A 23063-nucleotide genomic window follows, 5' to 3' on the forward strand; every position below is an offset into this window, starting at 1 on the left:
TGCAATCCCAACTCCACTTACCAGGGAGTAAGCCCCACTGAATTCGCCCGGGCTGACTGATTCCGAGCAGACACGTGCAGAAAACTTCTTGAGTTCAGAAAAGAAATGAAAAGATTCAACCCGGAGCCGGACTGGGCCTTATCAGAGCACGCATCTTCCTAACTCCGGATGCGTTTGCTGCATCGAAGTGCATCCTGCACAAATGTTTCAGGGGCCGGGGGCGCAATGCTATGCGATGCGCGCGTCCGCCCTGCTCTCCATGCACCCCTCTCCGCGCCGAAGCGAAACTCATTCCCTCTTTCCGTTGCTCCGGCGCCGGCGCCGATCCTCTTCGCGATCCTCCCCTTCCCCTCAATTGGGCAGGCGCCGGCAGCGACGGGCGCCCGGATTGGCGCGAGAGAGAAGGGGAGGAGGAGAAAGAGGGCTGGGCTGAGCCCTGCGGAGCCGGGCAGCGTGTCGGCGGAAGGAAAGGTAGGCCCGGGCAGCAGGAAACGGGCGGCGGGGTGGGAAGAAACAGTGGCTAGGGCGCCGGGGGAAAGGGAGAGGAGGCATGGCCAAAGGGGAGACGCATAACCGGAGCGGGGCTTGGCGTGGACCTTTGTCCGAAAGCAGCGCTCCCCGCAAGAGGCCTGGGCGGCGCGTGCGTTTTTGCGCTTTTCCCCTTGCTGGCTGCTGCGGGCGCCGCGTTGGAGACTCCGAAGTAGAGCCTACAGTGGTTTAGGCGCGTACATTTTCGGACCTGGTTAAAAGGCAGGCCGCCTCCTATGGCTTGTGCTACCTCCTGAGTATAGATCTGGAATAGTTGTTGCACTCCTGGTTCTGTGCTCTATACACTTAGTTGAACACTGCAGTTTTTCTCAAACTTGGGTTCCTACAGGTAGCTGTTGTTGGACTACAATTCTCATCATCATCCCTAACTAGTAGGACCAGTGGTCAGGGATGGTGGGAGCTGTAGTCCAAGGACACCTGGGGACCCACGTTTGAGAAACACTGGTTTAAGGGTTCTAATCTTCAGCCTACCAAACCCTGGAGATGGGTATTTGACAGGTTAAAAAGGGTTATGGTCAAATAATGGTCAAGTTCCTTAAGGGCACCACCTCCAAATGACTTGTTTACACTGATTTGCTTGTGCAAATATTATTCCGAGTTATGGAGTATTTGCTGTGGCTTCTTAACAGTTCTGCAACATAAGCATTTGTTCTAATTTGCTTGTGGAGTATTTACACATCTTCCCATTGATAATTGGTTCATCTCACACTTCCCAGTGTAATTTCACCATCCTTTTCCTAATCTCAGAAAATCTTGTTTTTGTTTTTAGGGGATTGGATGGAGCACTTCAGTCCGCTTTAATTGTTCAAGCCTAATTCCCAGTATGTGCTTTAATCCTTTCAGAACAAGAATAATTGTTTTTATTTCATTTATTTACTATTTCATCGTTCTTATAACCAACCCTTCCTCCCCTAGGGAGCGCAGGATGGCTTACAACAATAATAAAAAAAGCTAACAATGCTAAAATTGTAATAAAACAGCCTTAACACAACAATCGGACAACAATCAGTTATGGAATATTGTAACAGGTTGAGCCTACTACATGGATGAGTACAGGCATGCACACCCACCCACACACTCGCAATATATAGTGTGTAAAACATAGTCTTATTGTACCATATATATTTTGCAGGAAGTGGATCAGGGTTGAGTGCATTGGAGATCTTCTACTAGCCGCAATGAATTACAGGGTGAAAATTATGAGCAAAATAGTTCCAGGGCAATTTGATGATGCAGAATCTTCAGACAGGTAATGGAACAATAGAATTGTCAAAGTGATTTTCAGATGGTGTGAAAGAACAGAGCTCCACAGAGTCATCTTTCCGGAGAGGCTGCTTGAAGTATGGGGAGAAAAAGAGAGTAGCAGTGTGATGTAGACACAGAAGAGCCACAGAACATTTGGGGGTATTTCCCCCCCTTTCTTTTCCTAACCCATCGTAGGTTGGGCCCAGTTTCCATGTACCACATTATGAAATGTGATTTTTGTCAAGCGTATGTTTCTGGTATGGACTTGCTGGGTTGGCTTCAGTTATAGGCAGTTTTTACAAAACCTGCCATATCTTGTTTAAAGTATGCAAAGCCTAATAATCAGTTGCGCTTGTACTTTTGTTCCCAGTTCCTTTTGCTGGATTTCTCATGCATCTCCATTGATACAGAGGGGGGGGGTATCTATGATCCGATAATGTTTTTTATAAGACATTCAGCTAATTCACTTATCAATAAGGAAGATGCACAGAAATTTAGACCAGCGTGGATAACTAGCCGAAATATGGAACTGCCACCAACGCTGTCCTCCCCAGTGGTCAAGTGCCAACCTAGATAACTTCACAGTAGCCCTTTCTTTTAAAATGCAGATCAAATGAAAGGAAGGAAGGGGATGGAATCCAACAACCAAAGAAACATTGAATCTTATTACAGTACAGTAAAAAAAAAAAGGTTGCAAAGCTGCATTTCTCTTTTTTATTGTCTACGATATCTGTAATAATAATTTCCAGTAGCACCTTAGAGACCAACTGAGTTTGTTCTTGGTATGAGCTTTCGTGTGCATGCACACTTCTTCAGATACCTTCTTCAGAAGAAGTGTGCATGCACACGAAAGCTCATACCAAGAACAAACTCAGTTGGTCTCTAAGGTGCTACTGGAAAGAATTTTCTATTTTGTTTCGACTATGGCAGACCAACACGGCTACCCACCTGTAACTGTAATAATAATATACAGGATAAATCTATTTTGTTTCTGCCTGCTTGCAAACTAAACTGAGTTATGGTAAAAGTTTGGAACTATTACACCCTGCTTCAAAATTTCATCGGTTTCAACACCACCAAGAGCCTCCTTCAGAAATTGCTTGCGCACATACAGCATGCAGAAGAGGCTGTTGGGTCATGCTGCCTGCCCCTGACACCCATGCGCTCAGTGTGGGTGCCTGCAAAAGAAAAGCATGGGCGCATTGCTGCAAGGCTGAGAATCCTCTTCATGTAAGGTTTCCAATTGTGTGAAAGCATATTTGCATAGCAGATGTGCCTAAGCCCATCTTTTACAGATGTGGGCACTGGAGGCATGGGCATAGGAAGCTGCCACATGCTGAACAGGGTCATTCGTTCCTCTAGCGCAGTATTTTCTACACTGAACGGCAACAGCTCTCCAGGGTTTTAAACTGGGACGTTTTCTGGAGGTCCCTGGGATTGAACCGCGAAGCGGATGCTGTACCAGTGAGCCTTACATTCCTTGCAGAGGCATTCCCCCACAGTCTTTCAGGGCCAGAGTTTACTGAGCATGAACCTTGGAAAGGTTTGCAAGTAACCTTGGTACTTGTAACGCTTCTTGTACACAAGAGGGGCAAGGGGGAGTCTCCCAGGTGTGACACTGAGCCTCAAGGAAGCTTGGGAGATAGTCAGTGAACTTACCTGGGATGGCTAACAGCAAAGCAGCAATTAATCTGTGCTCCAAGGTACTGTTTCAGTATAATAATAATACAGATGATGATTATGATGACAGGGAGCTAGTTGTACTGTGTTGCTGGCTTTGAGCTTATCCTAATTTTACTAAATACATGCTTTTAAAATACATACCTTAGCGAATGCACACAGGTTTCGAAAGTAGCTGAAGAGGAGAAGGCGATCTTTATAACGCAGCAGCCACGTTTGTGTGAGGAAGCAGACGAGGGTGAATTGGATGAGAGTGGCGAGGAGGAGGAGGAGGAGGACGACAGCGATTGGGACTGGGATGATGCCATGGGGAAGCTCACTAAGCGAAATCCGTTATCTGCAGGAAGAAACCCTCAGGTATGTTGTTGAAGGAATGTGTGGCTTGAGGGTGCCAGCTTGTTGTTTCTCTTAAACAGGGGTCAGCAAACTTTTCAGCAGTGGGCCGGTCCACTGTCCCTCAGACCTTGTGGGGCTGTATTTTGAAAAAAAAAAATGAACGAATTCCTATGCCCCACAAATAACCCAGAGATGCATTTTAAATAAAAGGACTCATTCTACTCATGTAAAAACACGTTGATTCCTGGACCGTCCACGGGCCGGATTGAGAAGGCGATTGGGCCGCATCTGGCCCCCGCACCTTAGTTTGGGGACCCGTGCTCTTAAGTGAGTTTTTAGACGGCTTCAGATTTAGATCCTACCTACACCTGCAGGGATGATAGGAATTGTAGTCCAACAACCTTTGGAGGGAAGCAGGTTTCTTATCCCTGGACTGGACAACCTCCAAGGTACCTTTCAACCCCATTTTCTGTAACTCTGTAATGAAGGATCTGGAGTAAGTTGCAGCATCACACACTCCCTCTTCCTGTGGTGCAAATATACTCCTCCCTCCCACATTCTAAACTGGTGTCCCTTGGATTATCACCATCTGAACTACTGGGAATGGATTTAGGCCCTGCCAAGAGAGCTGTTAATATAAGGCTAAAGGAGGTTGATCTCCAGCATAACATTCTGACAGGAGGTGGCATTTGTTCACCAACAAACCTGAGGTTAGCACCAATAACGAAATTACCATCTTACTTATCTTCTATTTCTGTTGCGGCACATAGGTATGCCTTTATCAAGGCCAGATTCAATGCCTTTCCATCTAATGTCATGGGCAACAGACTCTCAAATGGCCAGATCTCATTGCTATGCGACTGTAATAGTTGTTCCGTAGAAACATTGCAGCATATACTTTTTTCCTGCCCAGCTTATTCGGCAGCCCGGTCTACATTTCTGTCCCCACTTCTGATAGGACAGGCTTACGGAACCCAGGAGGCTAAATTAATCCATTTATTGAATGATGAGAAACCGAGTAGATCTCTTACAGTCGCTAGATTTTTGATAAATGTCCTATCCCAGAAAAAGAGAAATGGGTCACTGCATAGTTTTGATACTTTAACTAATACCAAGTATCATTAAGAGGAAATTAAGTTACTAATTAACTTTTAAATTAAGTTTTAGCTGAATCCCTATGCTGTATATGTATTAACTAAATTGAGTTAAAATGTTCTTGATGGGTTGCTTAGATGTGATATTGTTTAAATTGCAGCAGCTGCTGCCTCGTTTTTTAATTGTCTTATGTCGAGTTATTTTAAATTCTATGTTCCGTTCGCTTGTCTGATTTGTTCTTGATATGGGCCAATGGCTGTAATAAATTTACTACTACTACTCTCCCCACCCAGGCATGTTGTTGTTGTTTAGTCATTTAGTCATGTCTGACACTTCGTGACCCCATGGACCAGAGCACGCCAGGCACTCCTGTCTTCCACTGCCTCCCGCAGCTTCGTCAGACTCATGTTGGTAGCTTCGAGAACACTGTCCAACCATCTCGCCCTCTGTCGTCCCCTTCTCCTTGTGCCCTCCATCTTTCCCACCATCAGGGTCTTTTCTAGGGACTCTTCTCTTCTCATGAGGTGGCCAAAGTATTGGAGCCTCAGTTTCAGGGTCTGTCCTTCCAGTGAGCACTCAGGGCTGATTTCCTTAAGAATGGATAGGTTTGATCTTCTTGCAGTCCATGGGACTCTCAAGAGTTTCCTCCAGCACCCCCAGGACTCCCGCACCTCCAGCACTCCTAAGCATAACCATGGTTAAAATGTTTATCAGAGCTTGACTTAACATGCTGATTGGGCTTTTGTACCCAGGTGGATGGTCTGTGAAATTTGCATGAGAAGGGATGGGTTGTGCAAGCATGATGTCTGGGTTGTGTAGCTCTGGTTATGAGATCAGGAGTATGATTGTGTGACAGGGTTTCCTCTTTTTTTCCAGGCAAATAAGCAAATTCCTAGCTGCAACGCGGCCAAAATGTCCACTCCTACAGATAAGGCCCTAAGAAAGTTTGAGAATAAAATCAATCTAGGTAAGAGCAGTCAATCTCATTTTCTAGAAATAGGTATTTGCTAAGGGCCATGTCGTATAGTCATATTTGCTGGGTTGAAGTTGGTGAATCCATGTGTGTCACACTCCCTAATGTAACTCCCTAATGCATGAGTTTAAGAACTGCAGACAGGCACACAGAGCCTAAAAATGTGTTTCTCAGGCTCTGTGCTCCTGCTTGCCTGCACCTATGAGGATGCCCCCCCTTTCAGCTCTCGCAAGGAGGCACAGGGCTTGATCAGCTGTAGGGCTGGCCGATGTATCTTGGTGGGGAGGAAGAAACGATCGAGATACATTCCAGAGTCAGAAATATATCAGCATATTGTGGTATTTAGCTGCTGATATATCAGAATGCTGAAAACCAGCCCTACTTGAGAAGACTATACTGCAATGGAAACCATTGGGGGGGTTATTTATTTGATATTTTCCTTTTTAAGCTATTATTTTTAAATCATATTTTCTGTGTAGCGCATGACACACTATGGCTGTCATAGGACATCCAGGTGTTGTTTGACTACAACTCCCATCATCCCTGATGATTTGTTACACTGGATAGGGTAGATCAATGTTGCGAGTCCAACAACATTGGGAGAGCTACAAGTTCTCTCATTCTGATACAGCACATTCACCTCTGTCTGCACGACGGCAGGTATCACTGAACCCTCCTCCATTTGCAGGTCCTGCACCCCACAGCACACCCTTAGTTAGTTCTGGAGCAAACCTTAAGTCCCTTTCACCACAGGGAGAGAGAAGGAAGTTATTCGTACCAGATTTCTTCTTCAACACCCCAGTATATTCATGCCTATGTGAGAGCAATGTAATAGACTTCTCTTTTGTCTGCCATTGTCTGAAATCTTAGGAGGGTGTTGCAGGAGTCTACGAGAGTCTGGCCTAGTTCTCTGTATTGTTCACTTCCTGCCGAAATAGCAGGCCTGAAACTACTTGCGTTTAAATGATTTTTGGACTAGAAAGAAGCCGAATGTAGTACCTTTGTTGTGGGTAATGGTTTTATTTTACAAACATTGCAACAAGGACATTTTTCTTGATGTGTCTTGGATAAGGAGCATGACGCGTTTTCAGGCTGCAGAGTCAGAAGCTAGTTTTAGAGGAATGTATTGATCTTAATTTCCTTATATGTGTGTGTTTTCCCCTCTTCAAGACAGGCTACACTTTGCTGACTCTGTTATAAATAAAGTTACTGAGAAGTCCAGGCAGAGAGATGCAGAAATGTAAGTAGTGAGGATGACACGTTTGTATTTCATTATTATCCAAATGAAGAGTAGTGGATCATGAAATTCCTTTGTTTCCACTAGGTACCGGTTGAAAGACAAGTCAGACCGAGCGACAGTGGAACAAGTAAGTCACACAAAGTATCAGGCAGTTGCAAAAAAAATCCCCATTTAAATAAAAATCAAGAGTCCTCACCTTTTTTTAAAAAAGCAAACTGACGTAATGAAATGATTCAACCACATTTACTCAGAATTCTGTAGTGGGTGTTTATAGTTCTATAGCTTTAGTGTGCTATTGCCATTCATTTTTGCTTAATCTTGGTATTTACTTATTCCACTTTTAATCAACCATTTTTACTGTGATTTGTCCTAATTCTTGGCTTGGACTAATCTAACACTTAGCTCCTAAAAAACCCAATGCTCTTAGTTCTCTTTGTGTTTTTATTATTTTATATAATCTCTTTTATGCAAAAATATAGATGGGACCAATAAATGCAAAAGTTTCTGGACGGCAGTTCCAAGTTCAGTCGTACCTCGTGTTGCGAACGCTGCATGTTGCGTTCGTCATGGGATACGAACGCGCCAAACCTGGAAGTACTGGAACGGGTTACTTCCGGGTTCAACGGTTCGCGCATGGGCAGATGTGTCAAATGATGTCATGCGCATGCGCCGATTTGTGTCGCACACATGTGCAGACGCGGCACTTCAAGTTGCAGACTGCTCACGATGCAAACGGTGCTTCGGAACGGATCCCATTCGCATACAGAGGTACCACTGTAATGCCATTTCATAGGGCTGTTTTGTTGCTTTCCTGAGGTTCTGGATCCAAGGACTAGAATGATTCTGTTCAAGATGCTAACCAGAGGTGTCATATCGGAGATCAATGGCTGCATCAGCACAGGAAAAGAGGTTGGTTTCACCGCAAAAAGGGCCGGCTATAGTGATCGTGTTTAAAACCATTAGACTAAAAAGAGGGTCCCAATTAAACACACAACACATTTTTAAAATATAAATAAAAACCAAATTATTTCACACTCAAGTTATTATATAAGCTGCAGACAATTATACAGTATAAGCATTCAAAGAGGTTGTACATGACACTAAACAATGTTTTAGTGTTATGATGGTGAGCTGCAGTTGTATGGTTTTTTCCTTCCACGCACAATCAATCCTGTGAGAAGATTAGAAGCTGGGTCCTGGTAATTGTAACACAGAACATAATGTAATTCAGCCTGTGAATTCTGAGCTTTAAAAATAATTACTTTTTGGGGGGTCAGATCCAGCTTGCAAGCTGCCAGTTAGAAGCCCCTGTGCTAGATGGTTGATCTTATTTAATTAAGTGGGCTTGGTATGTGCGACTGTAGCAGAACAAGATTCATTTCGTGAGAACTTTACATCCATCTTTATTATTTTCATGAAAGGAATTTTGTTCTGCGTGCTTCATGCAAATTGTGTGCATCATTGGCGCCCTGGTTTGCACATGCATGCAGAAGTATGCAGGTATGTTCCCACCTGCCTCTTCTGTTCATGATCCAAGTGTTTGGGGACTGAAAACGTAAAAAGAAAAGTGGTTCTGCGCAGGTGCCTTCTGGAATAGGCCTGCACAGGTACTGACCTGCTAGCCATGTATTTTGGCCTGCTTAGTCCTTAATAACCTGTTTTTTGTAGGCCAGGTAGGCAGTAGAACCTATTGGTTTCTAGGACTGCCTTTAGCTTGGTGGATTAAGTAGACTTTTGTAGTATAGGATCTCCTTGGATTGTAATCTTAAAACTATGGGTTTTCTTTTTATAAAGCAACAGGGTCTTTATCCTTGAATAAAGGTCAGATGATACATACCTTGATACATTTTTTTTTTGCCCATTTGCAATTTGCTAGGCTAATGTATATCATGCTAAAACAGCAAACGGAGAGAACAGAGCAATAAAGATTTATAAAACGTCTATACTGATGTTTAAAGATCGGGATAAGTATGTGAGTGGAGAGTTCAGGTGAGTCTGAGATTTTAATTTTTACCCCCAGCACACTTACGTGTGCAGGCTTACTTGACGTTTCCATAGTAATAATTTCCATGCTGGGGTTTTTTATAATTACATTTGTCTGTTGTTTTTTCTCAAGGTTTCGGCATGGCTACTGTAAAGGAAACCCAAGAAAAATGGTCAAGACGTGGGCAGAAAAGGAAATGAGGAATTTAACAAGGTGACCTTTTTTCTTACATTTTGGCCAAGACTTTGTTCCCGTACGCCAGCTTTCATCAACCTGGTGCCCTCCAACTGTTCCAGCCTACAACAGACATCAGGCACAGAGAGTTGTAGTCCAGAACACCTTTGCAAAGGCTGCTGTGCTCCATTTTGTAGTGGATCAAATGAACATTTTAATGGGCTCCCTTGGGAAATTAAAATAGAATCCTAGGGTTTGAAGAGACAAGAATTTTGCTAACCCCAGTCCCTTCTCCCATAGATGAACCCACAAATCATGCTTACCTCTCTGACAGATAAATGGAGCCTTTTTGTGCTATTGTAGTTAGACTACTGTATATTCTGGCATATAAGACTACTTTTTAATCCAGGAAAATCTTCTCAAAAGTCAGGGGTCGTCTTATACTCCGGGTGGAGAATCTGCAGTCGAGTATATCTCAAACTCTGTATTTTTACTGGAAAAGTTGGGGGTCGTCTTATACGCCCAGTCATCTTATACGCCGGAAAATATGGTACCTAAAGAGAACATATATAATCTCACCTTTGCCTTATTCTGTATCATTACATATGTTCCCTGTAGGTAGTCTCACTACACTATAACTATTAATGGGCCTTTTTATACTTAGAACATTTTAGTAAGTGTTAAAAGTGTTTTTTTTTTAAAAAAACCCTTCATGCTGGATAATATAATTTTTTTGGGGGGGGGGGGCTTTTTTTTTGTAGGTTACATACAGCCCAAATTCCATGCCCAGAACCTATTATGCTCAGAAGTCACGTTCTAGTTATGAGCTTTATTGGCAAAAATGACATGTAAGTATACTCAGAAACTTTCTTTGAGTTTGTGATTTTTTTTTAAAATAAAGAAATTACTTTATTAGCAATTCAGTCCTGTATCTCTCTAGTCAGAAGCAAGTTCATAGCTCTGTTGCTGAGTCTTCTCATCTATCTATCATCTGTCTATCTCAAAAAAAATAAATGCTCTTGTATTGTCATGTAGTTCAGACAGGGCCATCTCAAAATTGCCTGGAGGGGTGAGCCTAAATAATGAAAATGGGGGAGAAAAACGGGGAGAAAAATAATATAATTTGTTAGATGCGAATAACTGATACAATTCGTTAGATGTGAATACAGTGGTATCTTGGTTTTCTAATGTAATCCGTTCCGGAAGACCGTTCAAGTTCTGAAATGTTCAAAAACAGAGGCGCAAAGGGCGGTCTGCAAATTTAATAAACAAATTTGAGAAAAATAACATATGTACTCAGCGGGAGCCGCGTGGCATGTTCGACTTCCGAGGCATGTTAGAAAACAGAAGCGTTTACTTCCGGGTTTACGGCGTTCGAAAACCGAAATGTTCGTCAACAGAGACTTTCGAAAACCGAGGTGCTACTGTACATACTTGATTAGCTTACCCCACCCATTAGAAATCACATTACTTCAAATATTATAATTCGAAATATATTCAAACAAAGATCTAAGGCTGAGTGGAAATATGTGGAAGACTCTCTGAAAAAAGAAGGTATAAGAACAGATTTGGTGATTTGCTTAGATTGAGATATATGTGGGGAGACATATTAAAATGTGAGCTATTTATTTAGTTATATATTTTTCAATTAGTTTATAAGGTATAACAAGTCTTGTTTTATTATTAAGGGAAGCGATATACAGACAATTGGAAGCCAATTTTTAATTGTTATTTATAATTCTTTGCTTTTTTGTGTGTTTTGTTTTTTCATATATTATTTTTTGTGGATTACTATGTCTAGACTATATGCTTTTTGGGTTTTTTAGTTTTTCGTTTATTTGTTTCTATTGGTTGATTTGATATGGTTGTATTTTATAAGTTTGAAATTAAATAAAGCTATTTTAAAATTAAAAAAGAAATTACATTAGTATAAGCAAATACAAAAGATGCATGTGCAAAGGAAATTAGAGAGATGTGTACTGAAATAAAACAAATAGTGATAATAATAGTAACTGTGATTGATAGCTAGCTAGATAGATAGATAGATGACGCCATAGAAGGGGGAAAAAAGGAAAGAAGGGGAAGGGAAGGGAATAGGTGCGTGTTTGTGTGTGCATGTGTGTATAATGCAGTGGAGAGTAATTCAGAAGTCAGGTATTTGAAAATAGGTTACAAGGAGAGGTGTTGCCTTTGACCCTTTCTTCCAATAGCTTATGCCTCTGAATACCAGTCTCTGAGAATTGCAATTGGGGAGAGTGCTGTAACACTCTGGTCCTGCTTACGAGCTTCCCATGGGCATCTGGTTGACCATTGTTGGAAATGGGACGTTGGACTCGAAGGGCCTTTGGCCTGATCCAGCAGAGCTCGCATTCCGTTAGCCAAAGTGCGTATGGTATTGGAGGAGGAGGAGGAGGAGGACAGCTGTTGATTATATTCTGGTTTGTTCCCCCCCCCCCTCTCCTTTTCCTTTTGATCCAAGGCCTGCTCCGTTGTTGAAAAATGCCCAGTTGTCGGAATCCAAAGCTCGGGAGTCGTATCTGCAAGTCATACAATACATGAGAAGAATGTACCAAGATGCCAAGCTCGTTCATGCAGATCTCAGTGAATTTAACATGCTGTACGTTTAAAAGAAGCTGGACGCTGTTACTTCTTTCATCCGTATATGTTACGTTGCACAACTCTGCCCTGGAGCTAGGGTCTTGTCCTCATGGCTCCACAGCCTGCGAATTTGAAAGATGATTTGTGTCATTGTTACACAAGAGCTCTTTAAAAATTGGTGCAGTTTCCAAAGAACAAAATGAATTTATCCTACAAAATGAGGTCAATTACAAATGAGCTTCTATTCTCATTTTTCCATTTTGGAGGTTCAGTGAAGGTTGGCTATCCTTCTGCAGTGTAAAAATAAACATTAGAGCAGGAGATGCAATTAGACTTAGATCAAACATCTTTTGCCATTCTAAGATTCAGCTGTTTGACATGCTCTTTCATCTCTGTTTCCAAGGTTTCCCTAAAGTTAAAACCTTGGTCAAGTATCTTTTATAAGTCTATATCCAGCTTTTCACGGATCTTACAGACACCTCTGGCACCTGTGCTTATATTCTCCTGCCTCACCTTCCTTGGTACGCAGGCTTATGGTGAGAAATAATAAATGAGATTAATTAAATGCATTTTTATTTAAGTAAACAAAACAAGTGTAGGGCATACAGTGGCCTTATTTCGCAGAAATGACTTGTGCTTTACATTAGCTGAAATTCTAATGACCTCCCTCTTTCGCCCTAAGTAGTAGAACGTTCCATAAAAAGTCCCTAGTAAACTTTCAGAAACAGCAGTACTAACAATAGCATCATGTTGCTTATTCCCACTTCTCCAGGTATCATAGTGGTGAGGTGTACATCATAGATGTGTCCCAGTCTGTGGAACATGACCACCCACATGCTTTAGAATTCCTGAGGAAAGACTGCTCTAACATAAATGGTGAGTTCCAGCCAAGGAACATCAGCATCCTGGATATCTTGAGTATTTTTGTGTGCACGATTTACTCCCATGTCATTTGACAGATTTGCATGTATGGATCTGATCCCAATTGCTCATACATACAGTTTTGAATGGGCACTGGTTTAGATTTTCCTGCAAATAAAAAACATCATTGAGTTATCTCGAATGATATTTCAACTCGGAGATGCTTTGAAGATTGGTTGCTTCAACATCAGCTATCCAGGATAACTCTTGAGGACTCCACCAAATATCAGAGTTATTTTATTTTACTTTATTTATTTTTATTTAGTTTAGTTTAGTTTAGTTTAGTTTAGTTTAGCTACCCCACACTGCATTTGGTTTGCATAGATGCCAATAACAATCTGGTATCTTATGTCGCCTTTGGTCCTTTCTGGCAGATTTTTTCCGGAAGTACAATGTTGCGGTGATGACGGTGAGAGAACTCTTTGAATTCGTTACAGATCCATCTATTACAAACGAGAACATGGACGCTTACCTTGAAAAGGTAAAGCTTTAGAGATTTTGCCTCTATGGGAAAGCATTAGGAGGAAAGATACAGGTTCAGCTCTCTTCAGACTGGGTTCGTGTCTCCGCTCCTCCACATGCAGCTGCTGGGTGACCATGGGCTAGTCACACTTCTCTGAAGTCTCTCAGCCCCACTCACCTCACAGAGTGTTTGTTGTGGGGGAGAAAGGGAAAGGAGAATGTTAGCCGCTTTGAGACTCCTTCGGGTAGTGATAAAGCAGGATATCAAATCCAAACTCTTCTTCTTCTTCTTCTTCCAATTCTCTTTTTATAAATGAAAGATGATTTAGCTATTGTGTACAGTAACGATGTTGTTTTTGCAAGGGCTTCTGCATCCTGCTATAGATACGAAAGTATGATACACATACACTTCTAATCAAATACGAAGGGTGAAAAAAAACTGTGTCTGTTTCGGTCCTTTCCCACAAACTCATAACGTCTGCATTCTTGGTCTAGTACTCTACACTAATTCTCAAAGTTAACCTTCCCCAACCTGGTGCCCTCCTGTTGTTTTGGTCTACAGCTCCAATTATCCCTGACCTGGCTGGGGACAGTTGGAGTTATATAAGGTTGCAGACTTAACCACTCAATTCGGTCAATCAGTTGATTATTTGTATTATTTGTTGTTCTACTCATATGGCAGAGTGGCTTTGCAACATAAAATGCACAACAGAAGTGTAGCATGTACATTAAAAATGCTAATAATAAGTATAAAGTTTTTAAAAAATTCAAATGTAATATGAGGACAGCAATAGTCAAACCTTTAAAGGATTATAAGTCTGTAGAAAAAGAATAGGTTTTAAGAGGCAATGACAAGAAGACACAGAGAATAATGTGTTTCCACAGGACATGTATTAAGATGTCCAAAGCTGATTTTAAAGCATGGGAAGTTCTATATTGGACATGAGAGTTGTTAAGGTAACCAGAACCTGGACAATGTAGAGCTTTGAAGGGCAAAATTAGCAGTTTTAATTGAGCCCAGATGAAAGAAGCATCCAGTGAATTTGAGAAAGAATTAAGAGTTACATGCTCTGGACAAAAGTCTGGCCTGCACATTTTGGACCAATTCAAATTTCCCATCTGTTTTTTAAAGACAGTCCTTTGTAGAAAGCCTATTCTGGGACAGGGACAGCCCCGCTGGGAGAGGCAGCGGCGATTGAAATAGGAAGAGCTATTTCTTAGGGCTACATGGAGAGCATTTAGGTCTTAAGTCTTGCATTATATCCTGTAGGCAATGGAAATATCGTGTGAGAGGACAGAGGAGGAAAGGTCCAATCAGGATAATGTGGATGAAGAGGTAAGACAGAGCCTGGATTTCCTCCCCGTCGTCTTTATCTGTTGTGTCTCTTCTGTGAAATGTTCCTCAGTACTTTGACAATGTTCTGCAGTGTCCTTATTATAAATGTTTTTACAGTATCTAAATGCCCGTGAGATGATTGGCCTTGCAGTCTTTCTTTTTACACTTGGGTGTTTCCACCTCTTCCCAAGTGGCCCCTCATGTGGACTACACGATGGCAGTGTTCCCACATCATGCCAAACCATGGTTTCTTGTGTTGTTGTCTGTATGGCAAACTGGTTAACACTAACCATGGTTGGTTTCACAAAAGCCAGCATTAACCACAGGTTGGGTTGTCAAAACGAACCATACTTTGTGGGTCCAGATGGCACTACAAGCTGTCATTAACTGGAGGTGGAAGCTTCTGAACTCCTCCAGGAGAAGGAGAGGGAATGTGGGGCACATGAGACCAGGGTTTGCTGCAGTTTGTGATAAACCATGGCTTAGCATGATGTGGTAATGTGACCAGTGTAGGAACACAGTGATCACAAATAAGGTTTCTAATCACGCCAGCTGCTAAGTGTGTTGACATAATTACAACAATTGCTACTGCCAAATCTAGGCCATCTGATTTCCATGTTGTTTGTCCACATAAACATATTCCTGAGAACCAAACTAGACATAATGTCAGAGGTCCACGATTTTTGCTGATCTAGTCATATACTCTTTATTAAAACATTGGCATTGCAGAACTGAATGAATGTTTTTTGTTATTTCGCCTTGTTAGGTGTTCAAGAAAGCGTATATCCCAAGAACTCTGACTGAAGTTAAGAACTACGAGAGGGATGTTGACATAATGATGAAGCTGAAGGAGGAAGAGACAGCCTTAAATGTGCAGCAAGATAATGTAAGTTATCTTTGGACTATGTGGAATTTGAGGTTGAACATACTGACCAGAACATGGCACGATACACTGTAACGATGGTAGCAAGCTTGTAATAAAACAGTGTTCCTAAAGGAAACCTCTCAGTCTTTTCTTCCTCTGTTTATAGTACCACAATTATGGCATCAGTTGGTCTCAGAAATGGTAGATTATAAAAAGGATGGTCATAATGTAAATACTGGGGCAGGTTACCTAAGGGGCAGCCTCATGCCATATATCCCTGCCTGGTAATTGCTGCTCAGATAAGGCACTGCTGAGAGTAATGTGTGCCCCAGAGTTATGCTTAGTTTGTACTAGAAACGGGCTTTTAGCATTCCCACTGCAGCCCTCTGGAATAAGTTACCAATTGAAATCGGACAAGCGCCTAGCATCTTTACATTCAGACATCTACTGCAAGCATTTTTTTTGTCTATGAAAGCATTCCCTGAAGGGGTGACACAATAATTCTATCAAATATTATTTGTTTATCTTGTAAAAAGGTTTTTCATTGTTTGTAGAAATTGCTTTAGTTTTCATAAAGACTTTGTGATTTTTGTGTCTGTTTTATCTCATTTGGACACTGCTTCAATGGCTTGAGGCCATTGAAGCAGTTTATAAATCTGTATGCATGAATGAATGAATGAATGAATGAATGAATGAATGCCTGTATTCACAGAACAGCAGGATGTTAATGGGCACACTGAGTACTTGACGTGTAAAAAGTGATCAGTGCTTTGTGTCAACTGAGCCAATGTAATGGGTAGCAACCCAACTTCATATTGCTGCTTACCCAAAAGGCTCATTAAGAAGGATTACCAGGATAATGTATATGAGGCCCTTGGACATTTGAAATGTGCTATATAAATGCAAACGTTTATTCTAGGTTTCTTATATTTCTTTCTGATGCAGATTCTCTACCAGACAGTGACAGGGTTAAAGAAGGATTTATCAGGTGTCCAGAAGGTAAGATGGTAATGAGTCTGAGATTGTATTCTTCTGTGTGTAAAGATCACTTTGTCCGAAGCTTCTCACAAGATTGAATTTGCATTGTACGTATGTATTAGGTAAATATGGAATGTTTTGTTTCTATTAGCTGAAATATGCTAGTCTATGGAATCATAAGCTCATGTCAAACATCATATCAAACATTACACAATCAGCAGATGATGGCTTAGATCTGTTTGTCTGCCTTCATTTCCCCAACCCTCGGATTCATAAATCCATACTTTCCTCTCCATGGTGCAGCAACCTCTGGAGGTAGGGCTGCGGTTTGTGATTTGTCACAAATGAGTGACACTGACAAGCAATGGTTTAGAAACCCATTTCAAGCCATAGTTTGTAAATTCAGACTTCTTTCTAAACCATAGCAAACCTTCCTTTCACCATGAATTGGCATGCCATTGTAGAACTGGAAGAAGCCTTGTGGGTTATCTAGCCTCTTCCTCTAAAAAGCAGGATACCCTAGTTTGATATTGGAATTGTTCTTCCAAATCTCCAGCTTTTCCGGAGCAGGTTGTACTCTTGCCTAATTAATCTCCGAGTTTAGAAATGGTTACCTAGTACAGTATCCATCCTAAGGCTGCTTTGCTGTCACTAGAATCAAATTGCATATTATCTTTACAGTGACCTTTTAGCTACCAAAACAGTTCTTCTTGTGATGATAAACAATACCTAGTTTGCTTGTTCACATTCATTACTTGATTACTTTATGCTTGATGACGCAACTGACTTCACAGAAAAAAAATCATTGTGTTTGAGGCAATGTGAGAGGATACAAATACTTGGCTGTGAGGGTAGATTTGTGGTGGTTCATTGATGCTCCATGTGTTCAACCAGCTGTTGAGGCAAGAATAGGGAACCTGAGGCTCTCCAGATGTTGGACTCCCAGTTCCCATCATCTCTGACCATTAGCCATGATGGCTGGGGCTTATGGGAATCGTAGCCCAACAAGCCCTGGAGGGCCACAGATTCTTCATTCCTGGCTTAGAGCAGGGTTTCCCAATCTTGGGCCTCCAGCTAGTTTTGAAATACAACTCCCATCAATCCTAGCTTCCAGCTGGAGACCCAAGTTTGGGAAACCCTGGCTTTAGAGTAAAAAGGTAAAGGGACCCCTGACCATTGGGTCCAGTTGCGGACGACTCTGGGGTTGCGGCGCTCATCTCGCTTTACTGGCCGAGGGAGCCGACGTTTGTCCACAGACAGTTTTTCCGGGTCATGTGGCCAGCATGACAAAGCCGCTTCTGGTGAACCCGAGCAGCGCACGGAAACGCCGTTTACCTTCCCGCTGGAGCGGTACCTATTTATCTACTTGCACTTTGACGTGCTATCGAACTGCTAGGTGGGCAGGAGCAGGGACCAAGCAACGGGAGCTCACCCCATCGCGGGGATTCGAACCGCCAACCTTCTGATCAGCAAGCCCTAGGCTTTAGAGTACCCTTCCCCAATGTAATACTCTCCAGATATTTTAGATTACAATACCCATCAGCCCCTGCTAGCATGGCTAGGGTTAATGAGAGTTTCAGTCCAAAATATCTGGAGGGCTCCAGGTCATTATGGCCGTGTGTGTGTGTGTGTGTGTGTGTGTGTGTATATATTCTCTGAGGGGAAAGTACAGCAATTGTATAAATAGGCATGTGGAGAAAGAGAGAGTTCAGCAACGTACATTGACTCCTTTGTGAACTTACAAAAACAATTAGATTTAAGTTAGAATGAAGAAGAATTCTCTAGAATTGTAGTGCGTCCAGCGTTATTTCCTATGGAGCTTTTCTTGACACTTTGAAGTCCAGAACTAGAACGACGCAATCATGTTGTCTGCCTTTTAGGTGCCTGCTCTCCTTGAAAACGGAGAGGAGGCAGAATCTGATTCAGAGGACAATGACAGTTCTGACCATTCAGAGTTGGGCTGCAAAGAGCAGGAAGAAGAATCTGTGCATCCTAAAGATCGACCTGCTGAAACCAGCGTGGATAAAAAGGTTAGTTGTTCGGGTGCATCTTCAGTGGCGGAGGGTGTTCTTTGTGTGTGCTAAAGATTTCAGGTTCAGTCTTTGGGATCTGTAGCTAGGGCGAGGGAGAAGCCTCGTGTAAATACCTGGAGAGCCATTGCTGAGACAATACCGGGCTAGATGGGGCCAGTGGCGTTAAAATCCGAATTATGCAGCATTAAAACATAAACATTCATAAATAAAACCTGTAATATTCTATGAGTCCACTTGGTCACTTAGGCGTGTTATTCACAATACCCTCTTTTCCCAGGAACGGAAGAAGATAGCCAAAGAGGCTCAGAGAGAGAAGAGGAAAAACAAGACCCCAAAGCACGTGAAGAAACGAAAAGAGAAGACTGCAAAGATGAAAAAGGGCAAATAAATTATGGCTGCCATTTTTAATGGGCAGCCTTAGCCATTCGTGGTTTAATGGGTCGCTGTTTCGATACTTAAATACACCCCATGGCCATTTATTGTGGTGGCCAGCAAAGGAACAATGTGAAAGGGATATACTGTTAACAGCCACCGCGATTCGCTTGTGTACCCATGCATATAGTCTATAGCTCACACCAAGAATGTCTTTTTGGTGGTTGAATAAAAACAGATGGAATCCCTTTAAGGCAGTTGGCCACTCCAGAGAAATGTACGCAAGTTATATTTTGCAGTTTAGTAGTGTGAGCAGCCAGAGCGATGCCAGATTCTTTTCTTTTTTCATGCTCCAAAGCAGATGCACATGCATATGTAAATAATAATAATGTGTATAGGGAGGGATATGCGTACTCACAAATTAGAACTATCTGTTACATTGGAACTGCTGCAGTTTGTCTCGTGCACAGTGATGAAAATTGTCTACCCATTCATCATAATCCAAAGTATTGATGGTGTGCTGAAAGAGGGTAGGGGAGGAAAACAGCCAGGCCTGGAAAGATCATCCTGACTCTTGGCTGTGTCTGGATTTTTGTTGGCCTAGAATGGGATGGACTTTGGGAAGGAACAGCAGCGCTTATTGCAGTACCTCGTTCCTGTCATTCATCAGCAAGTGAAGGGTTAGAAAGTGGGATCCTCCTCCTGCCTGACGGGAGAAAACCAACAGAGCTCTACTAACTGGACAGCTAAATTAAATCCTTGCCTTCTCTTTTGGAAATGTGTCATTTATTTCTCGATTGGCTTGTGACCCTTCAGTGACCTTATTTGGACATAACAGTAAGCCAAATTATAGCTTAGCATAAGCAAATAAGGTGTGCTGATGCAGTGAGAAAATCATGGCATCTTCCATGCTCCTGCTGCACTACCAGGAAGTAAGCCATGGTTTGGCTTAGTGTTACATAGGAACTTTTGGTTTGTTTGAGAAAAAACCAGGAGTGCAGGCTTGAATATAATGCTACGGCAAACCATGGCTTCGCTTCTGATAGCATGGCAGCTGTACAGGAGGCCAAATGGCCAGCATTTTCTGACTTGATCATTCATGGTGAAGCATTGGTGCTAATCTGGTTTAGCATTATGTACAAACTGGGCCAGTGATACTTGCTTCTGTGATTAATTCTTCTGTGGTAAATGTGATATTTTTGTTCCTTCGGCTTCCTGGTTGTTAGAAGTACAGCCGTACCTTGGTTTTCAAACGCCTTTGGAGTCGAACGTATTGACTCCCAGACGTTCAAAAACCAGAAGTGATTGTTCTGGTTTTCGAAAGTTATTTGGAACCCGAATGTCCAACCAGTGGCGGAGCTTCATGCTCCGGCACTGGGGGGCGGAGAGCAGGCGGGAGTGGGGCTGGTGTGTGTCCCAGGGGCATGGCGTACCGCCTGCAGGGGCATGGTGCGCATCCTGGGGGCGTGGTGCCCAGCGCAGGCAGGGGGGAAGCCACGATGGCACCCCATCGGGATCGCGCTGCCGGGGGTGGTGCGCTCCCCCCACACTCTTCCTCCGCCAGTGTGTCCAATGTGACTTCCGCGGCTTCCAATCGGAAGCTGCGCCTTGGTTCCTGAACGTTTTGGAAGTCAAACAGACTTCTGAAATGGATTCCATTCGACTTACCATTGTTGAAATGGTAAAACTTGGAAGAGCAGCTTTTTCCATCTTCAGTGAGAGTGGATACTTACAGACTGAAGATCTGTGATACGTAAGAGCAATAATCTATTTGGATCTCGTTGTGCAAGTGTTACCATTTGTTTTCAAAATATTTGAAATCAGAATTCAGAGAACAAGCACTGCTATGTTGTTTGGGGCACAATGTTTAGGCTAAACAAATGCAATGCAAACTATAACTACAGTGGTACATTTATTTGGTTCGGTCTTTTAAGGAGCCAGAGTGCTCAAACAGCTGCACACAGTAATGTTTTATATACCTTACCGATGGTGCCCTTCTGTTTTAAAATAAACCTGAAAACATTCTCTGTATGGATGTTGTTGTTGTTCAGTCGTTCAGTCGTGTCCGACTCTTCGTGACCCCATGGACCAGAGCACGCCAGGCACGCCTATCCTTCACTGCCTCTCGCAGTTTGGCCAAACTCATGTTAGTAGCTTCGAGAACACTGTCCAACCATCTCATCCTCTGTCGTCCCCTTCTCCTTGTGCCCTCCATCTTTCCCAACATCAGGGTCTTTTCTAGGGAGTCTTCTCTTCTCATGAGGTGGCCAAAGTACTGGAGCCTCAACTTCAGGATCTGTCCTTCTAGTGAGCACTCAGGGCTGATTTCTTTGAGAATGGATAGGTTTGCTCTTCTTGCAGTCCATGGGACTCTCAAGAGTCTCCTCCAGCACCATAATTCAAAAGCATCAATTCTTCGGCGATCAGCCTTCTTGATGGTCCAGCTCTCACTTCCGTACATTACTACTGGGAAGACCATAGCTTTAACTATACGGACCTTTGTCGGCAAGGTGATGTCTTTGCTTTTTAAGATGCTGTCTAGGTTTGTCATTGCTTTTCTCCCAAGAAGCAGGCGTCTTCTAATTTCGTGACAGCTGTCACCATCTGCAGTGATCATGGAACCCAAGAAAGTGAAATCTCTCACTGCCTCCATTTCTTCCCCTTCTATTTGCCAGGAGGTGATGGGACCAGTGGCCATGATCTTAGTTTTTTTGATGTTGAGCTTCAGACCATATCTTGCGCTTTCCTCTTTCACCCTCATTAAAAGGTTCTTTAATTCCTCCTCACTTTCTGCCATCAAGGTAGTATCATCAGCATATCTGAGGTTGTTGATATTTTTTCCGGCAATCTTAATTCCGGTTTGGGATTCATCCAGTCCAGCCTTTCGCATGATGAATTCTGCATATAAGTTAAATAAGCAGGGAGACAATATACAGCCTTGTCGTACTCCTTTCCCAATTTTGAACCAATCAGTTGTTCCATATCCAGTTCTAACTGTAGCTTCTTGTCCCCCATAGAGATTTCTCAGGAGACAAATGAGGTGATCCGGCACTCCCATTTCTTTAAGAACTTGCCATAGTTTGCTGTGGTCGACACAGTCAAATGCTTTTGCGTAGTCAATGAAGCAGAAGCAGATGTTTTTCTGGAACTCTCTAGCTTTCTCCATGATCCAGCGCATGTTTGCAATTTGGTCTCTGGTTCCTCTGCCCCTTCGAAATCCAGCTTGCACTTCTGGGAGTTCTCGGTCCACATACTGCTTAAGCCTGCCTTGTAGAATTTTAAGCATAACCTTGCTAGCATGTGAAATGAGTGCAATTGTGCGGTAGTTGGAGCATTCTTTGGCACTGCCCTTCTTTGGGATTGGGATGTAGACTGATCTTCTTCAATCCTCTGGCCACTGCTGAGTTTTCCAAACTTGTTGGCATATTGAGTGTAGCACCTTAACAGCATCATCTTTTAAAATTTTAAATAGTTCAGCTGGAATATCATCACTTCCACTGGCCTTGTTGTTAGCAAGGCTTTCTAAGGCCCATTTGACTTCACTCTCCAGGATGTCTGGCTCAAGGTCAGCAACCACATTACCTGGGGTGTATGAGATCTCCATATCTTTCTGGTATAATTCTTCTGTGTATTCTTGCCACCTCTTCTTGATGTCTTCTGCTTCTGTTAGGTCCTTTCCACTTTTGTCCTTAATTGTGGTAATCTTTGTACGAAATGTTCCTTTCATATCTCCAATTTTCTTGAACAAATCTCTGGTTTTTCCCATTCTGTTATTTTCCTCTATTTCTTTGCATTGCTCGTTTAGAAAGGCCCTCTTGTCTCTCCTTGCTATTCTTTGGAAATCTGCATTCAATTTCCTGTATCTTTCACGATCTCCCTCGCATTTTGCTTGCCTTCTCTCCCCCGCTATTTGTAAGGCCTCCTTGGACAGCCACTGTGCTTTCTTGCATTTCTTTTTCATTGGGATGGTTTTCGTTGCTGTCTCCTGTATAATGTTACGAGCCTCCATCCACAGTTCTTCAGGCACTCTATCCACCAAATCTAAATCCTATGGATACTGAGTCTATAATTAGAGGGCTAAATAATTTCATTGGCTAACAGTTGCACTTCCCAATAAATGTTCATTTAAAAAACAAAACAAAAGGAAAACGCTCTTTGTTTTACTGTAAAATATGAATAACACTGCAGTTGTGAATGATGTCAAACAAAATAATTGCTTCTG

At 42.5% G+C, this 23063-nt stretch overlaps 1 protein-coding gene across 1 annotated transcript; it reads left to right on the plus strand.

Moving 5' to 3' along the window:
* The first annotated feature begins 347 nt into the window (after window positions 1-347).
* Window positions 348-19615, plus strand: RIOK1 (RIO kinase 1). Its single transcript, XM_033154529.1, has 18 exons — window positions 348-471; window positions 1682-1798; window positions 3624-3831; window positions 5782-5872; window positions 7049-7118; window positions 7203-7245; window positions 7935-8027; window positions 8995-9107; window positions 9235-9315; window positions 10038-10124; window positions 11756-11893; window positions 12647-12750; window positions 13170-13276; window positions 14528-14593; window positions 15360-15479; window positions 16404-16457; window positions 18317-18466; window positions 18747-19615. The coding sequence occupies exons 2-18, from the start codon at window positions 1728-1730 to the stop codon at window positions 18855-18857; spliced, it is 1707 nt and encodes a 568-aa protein (XP_033010420.1). The 5' UTR covers window positions 348-471; window positions 1682-1727; the 3' UTR covers window positions 18858-19615.
* The last annotated feature ends 3448 nt before the right edge of the window (window positions 19616-23063 follow it).

The sequence above is a fragment of the Lacerta agilis genome, chromosome 7 (genome assembly GCF_009819535.1).
Source record: "Lacerta agilis isolate rLacAgi1 chromosome 7, rLacAgi1.pri, whole genome shotgun sequence".
Taxonomy (NCBI): Eukaryota; Metazoa; Chordata; class Lepidosauria; order Squamata; family Lacertidae; genus Lacerta; species Lacerta agilis.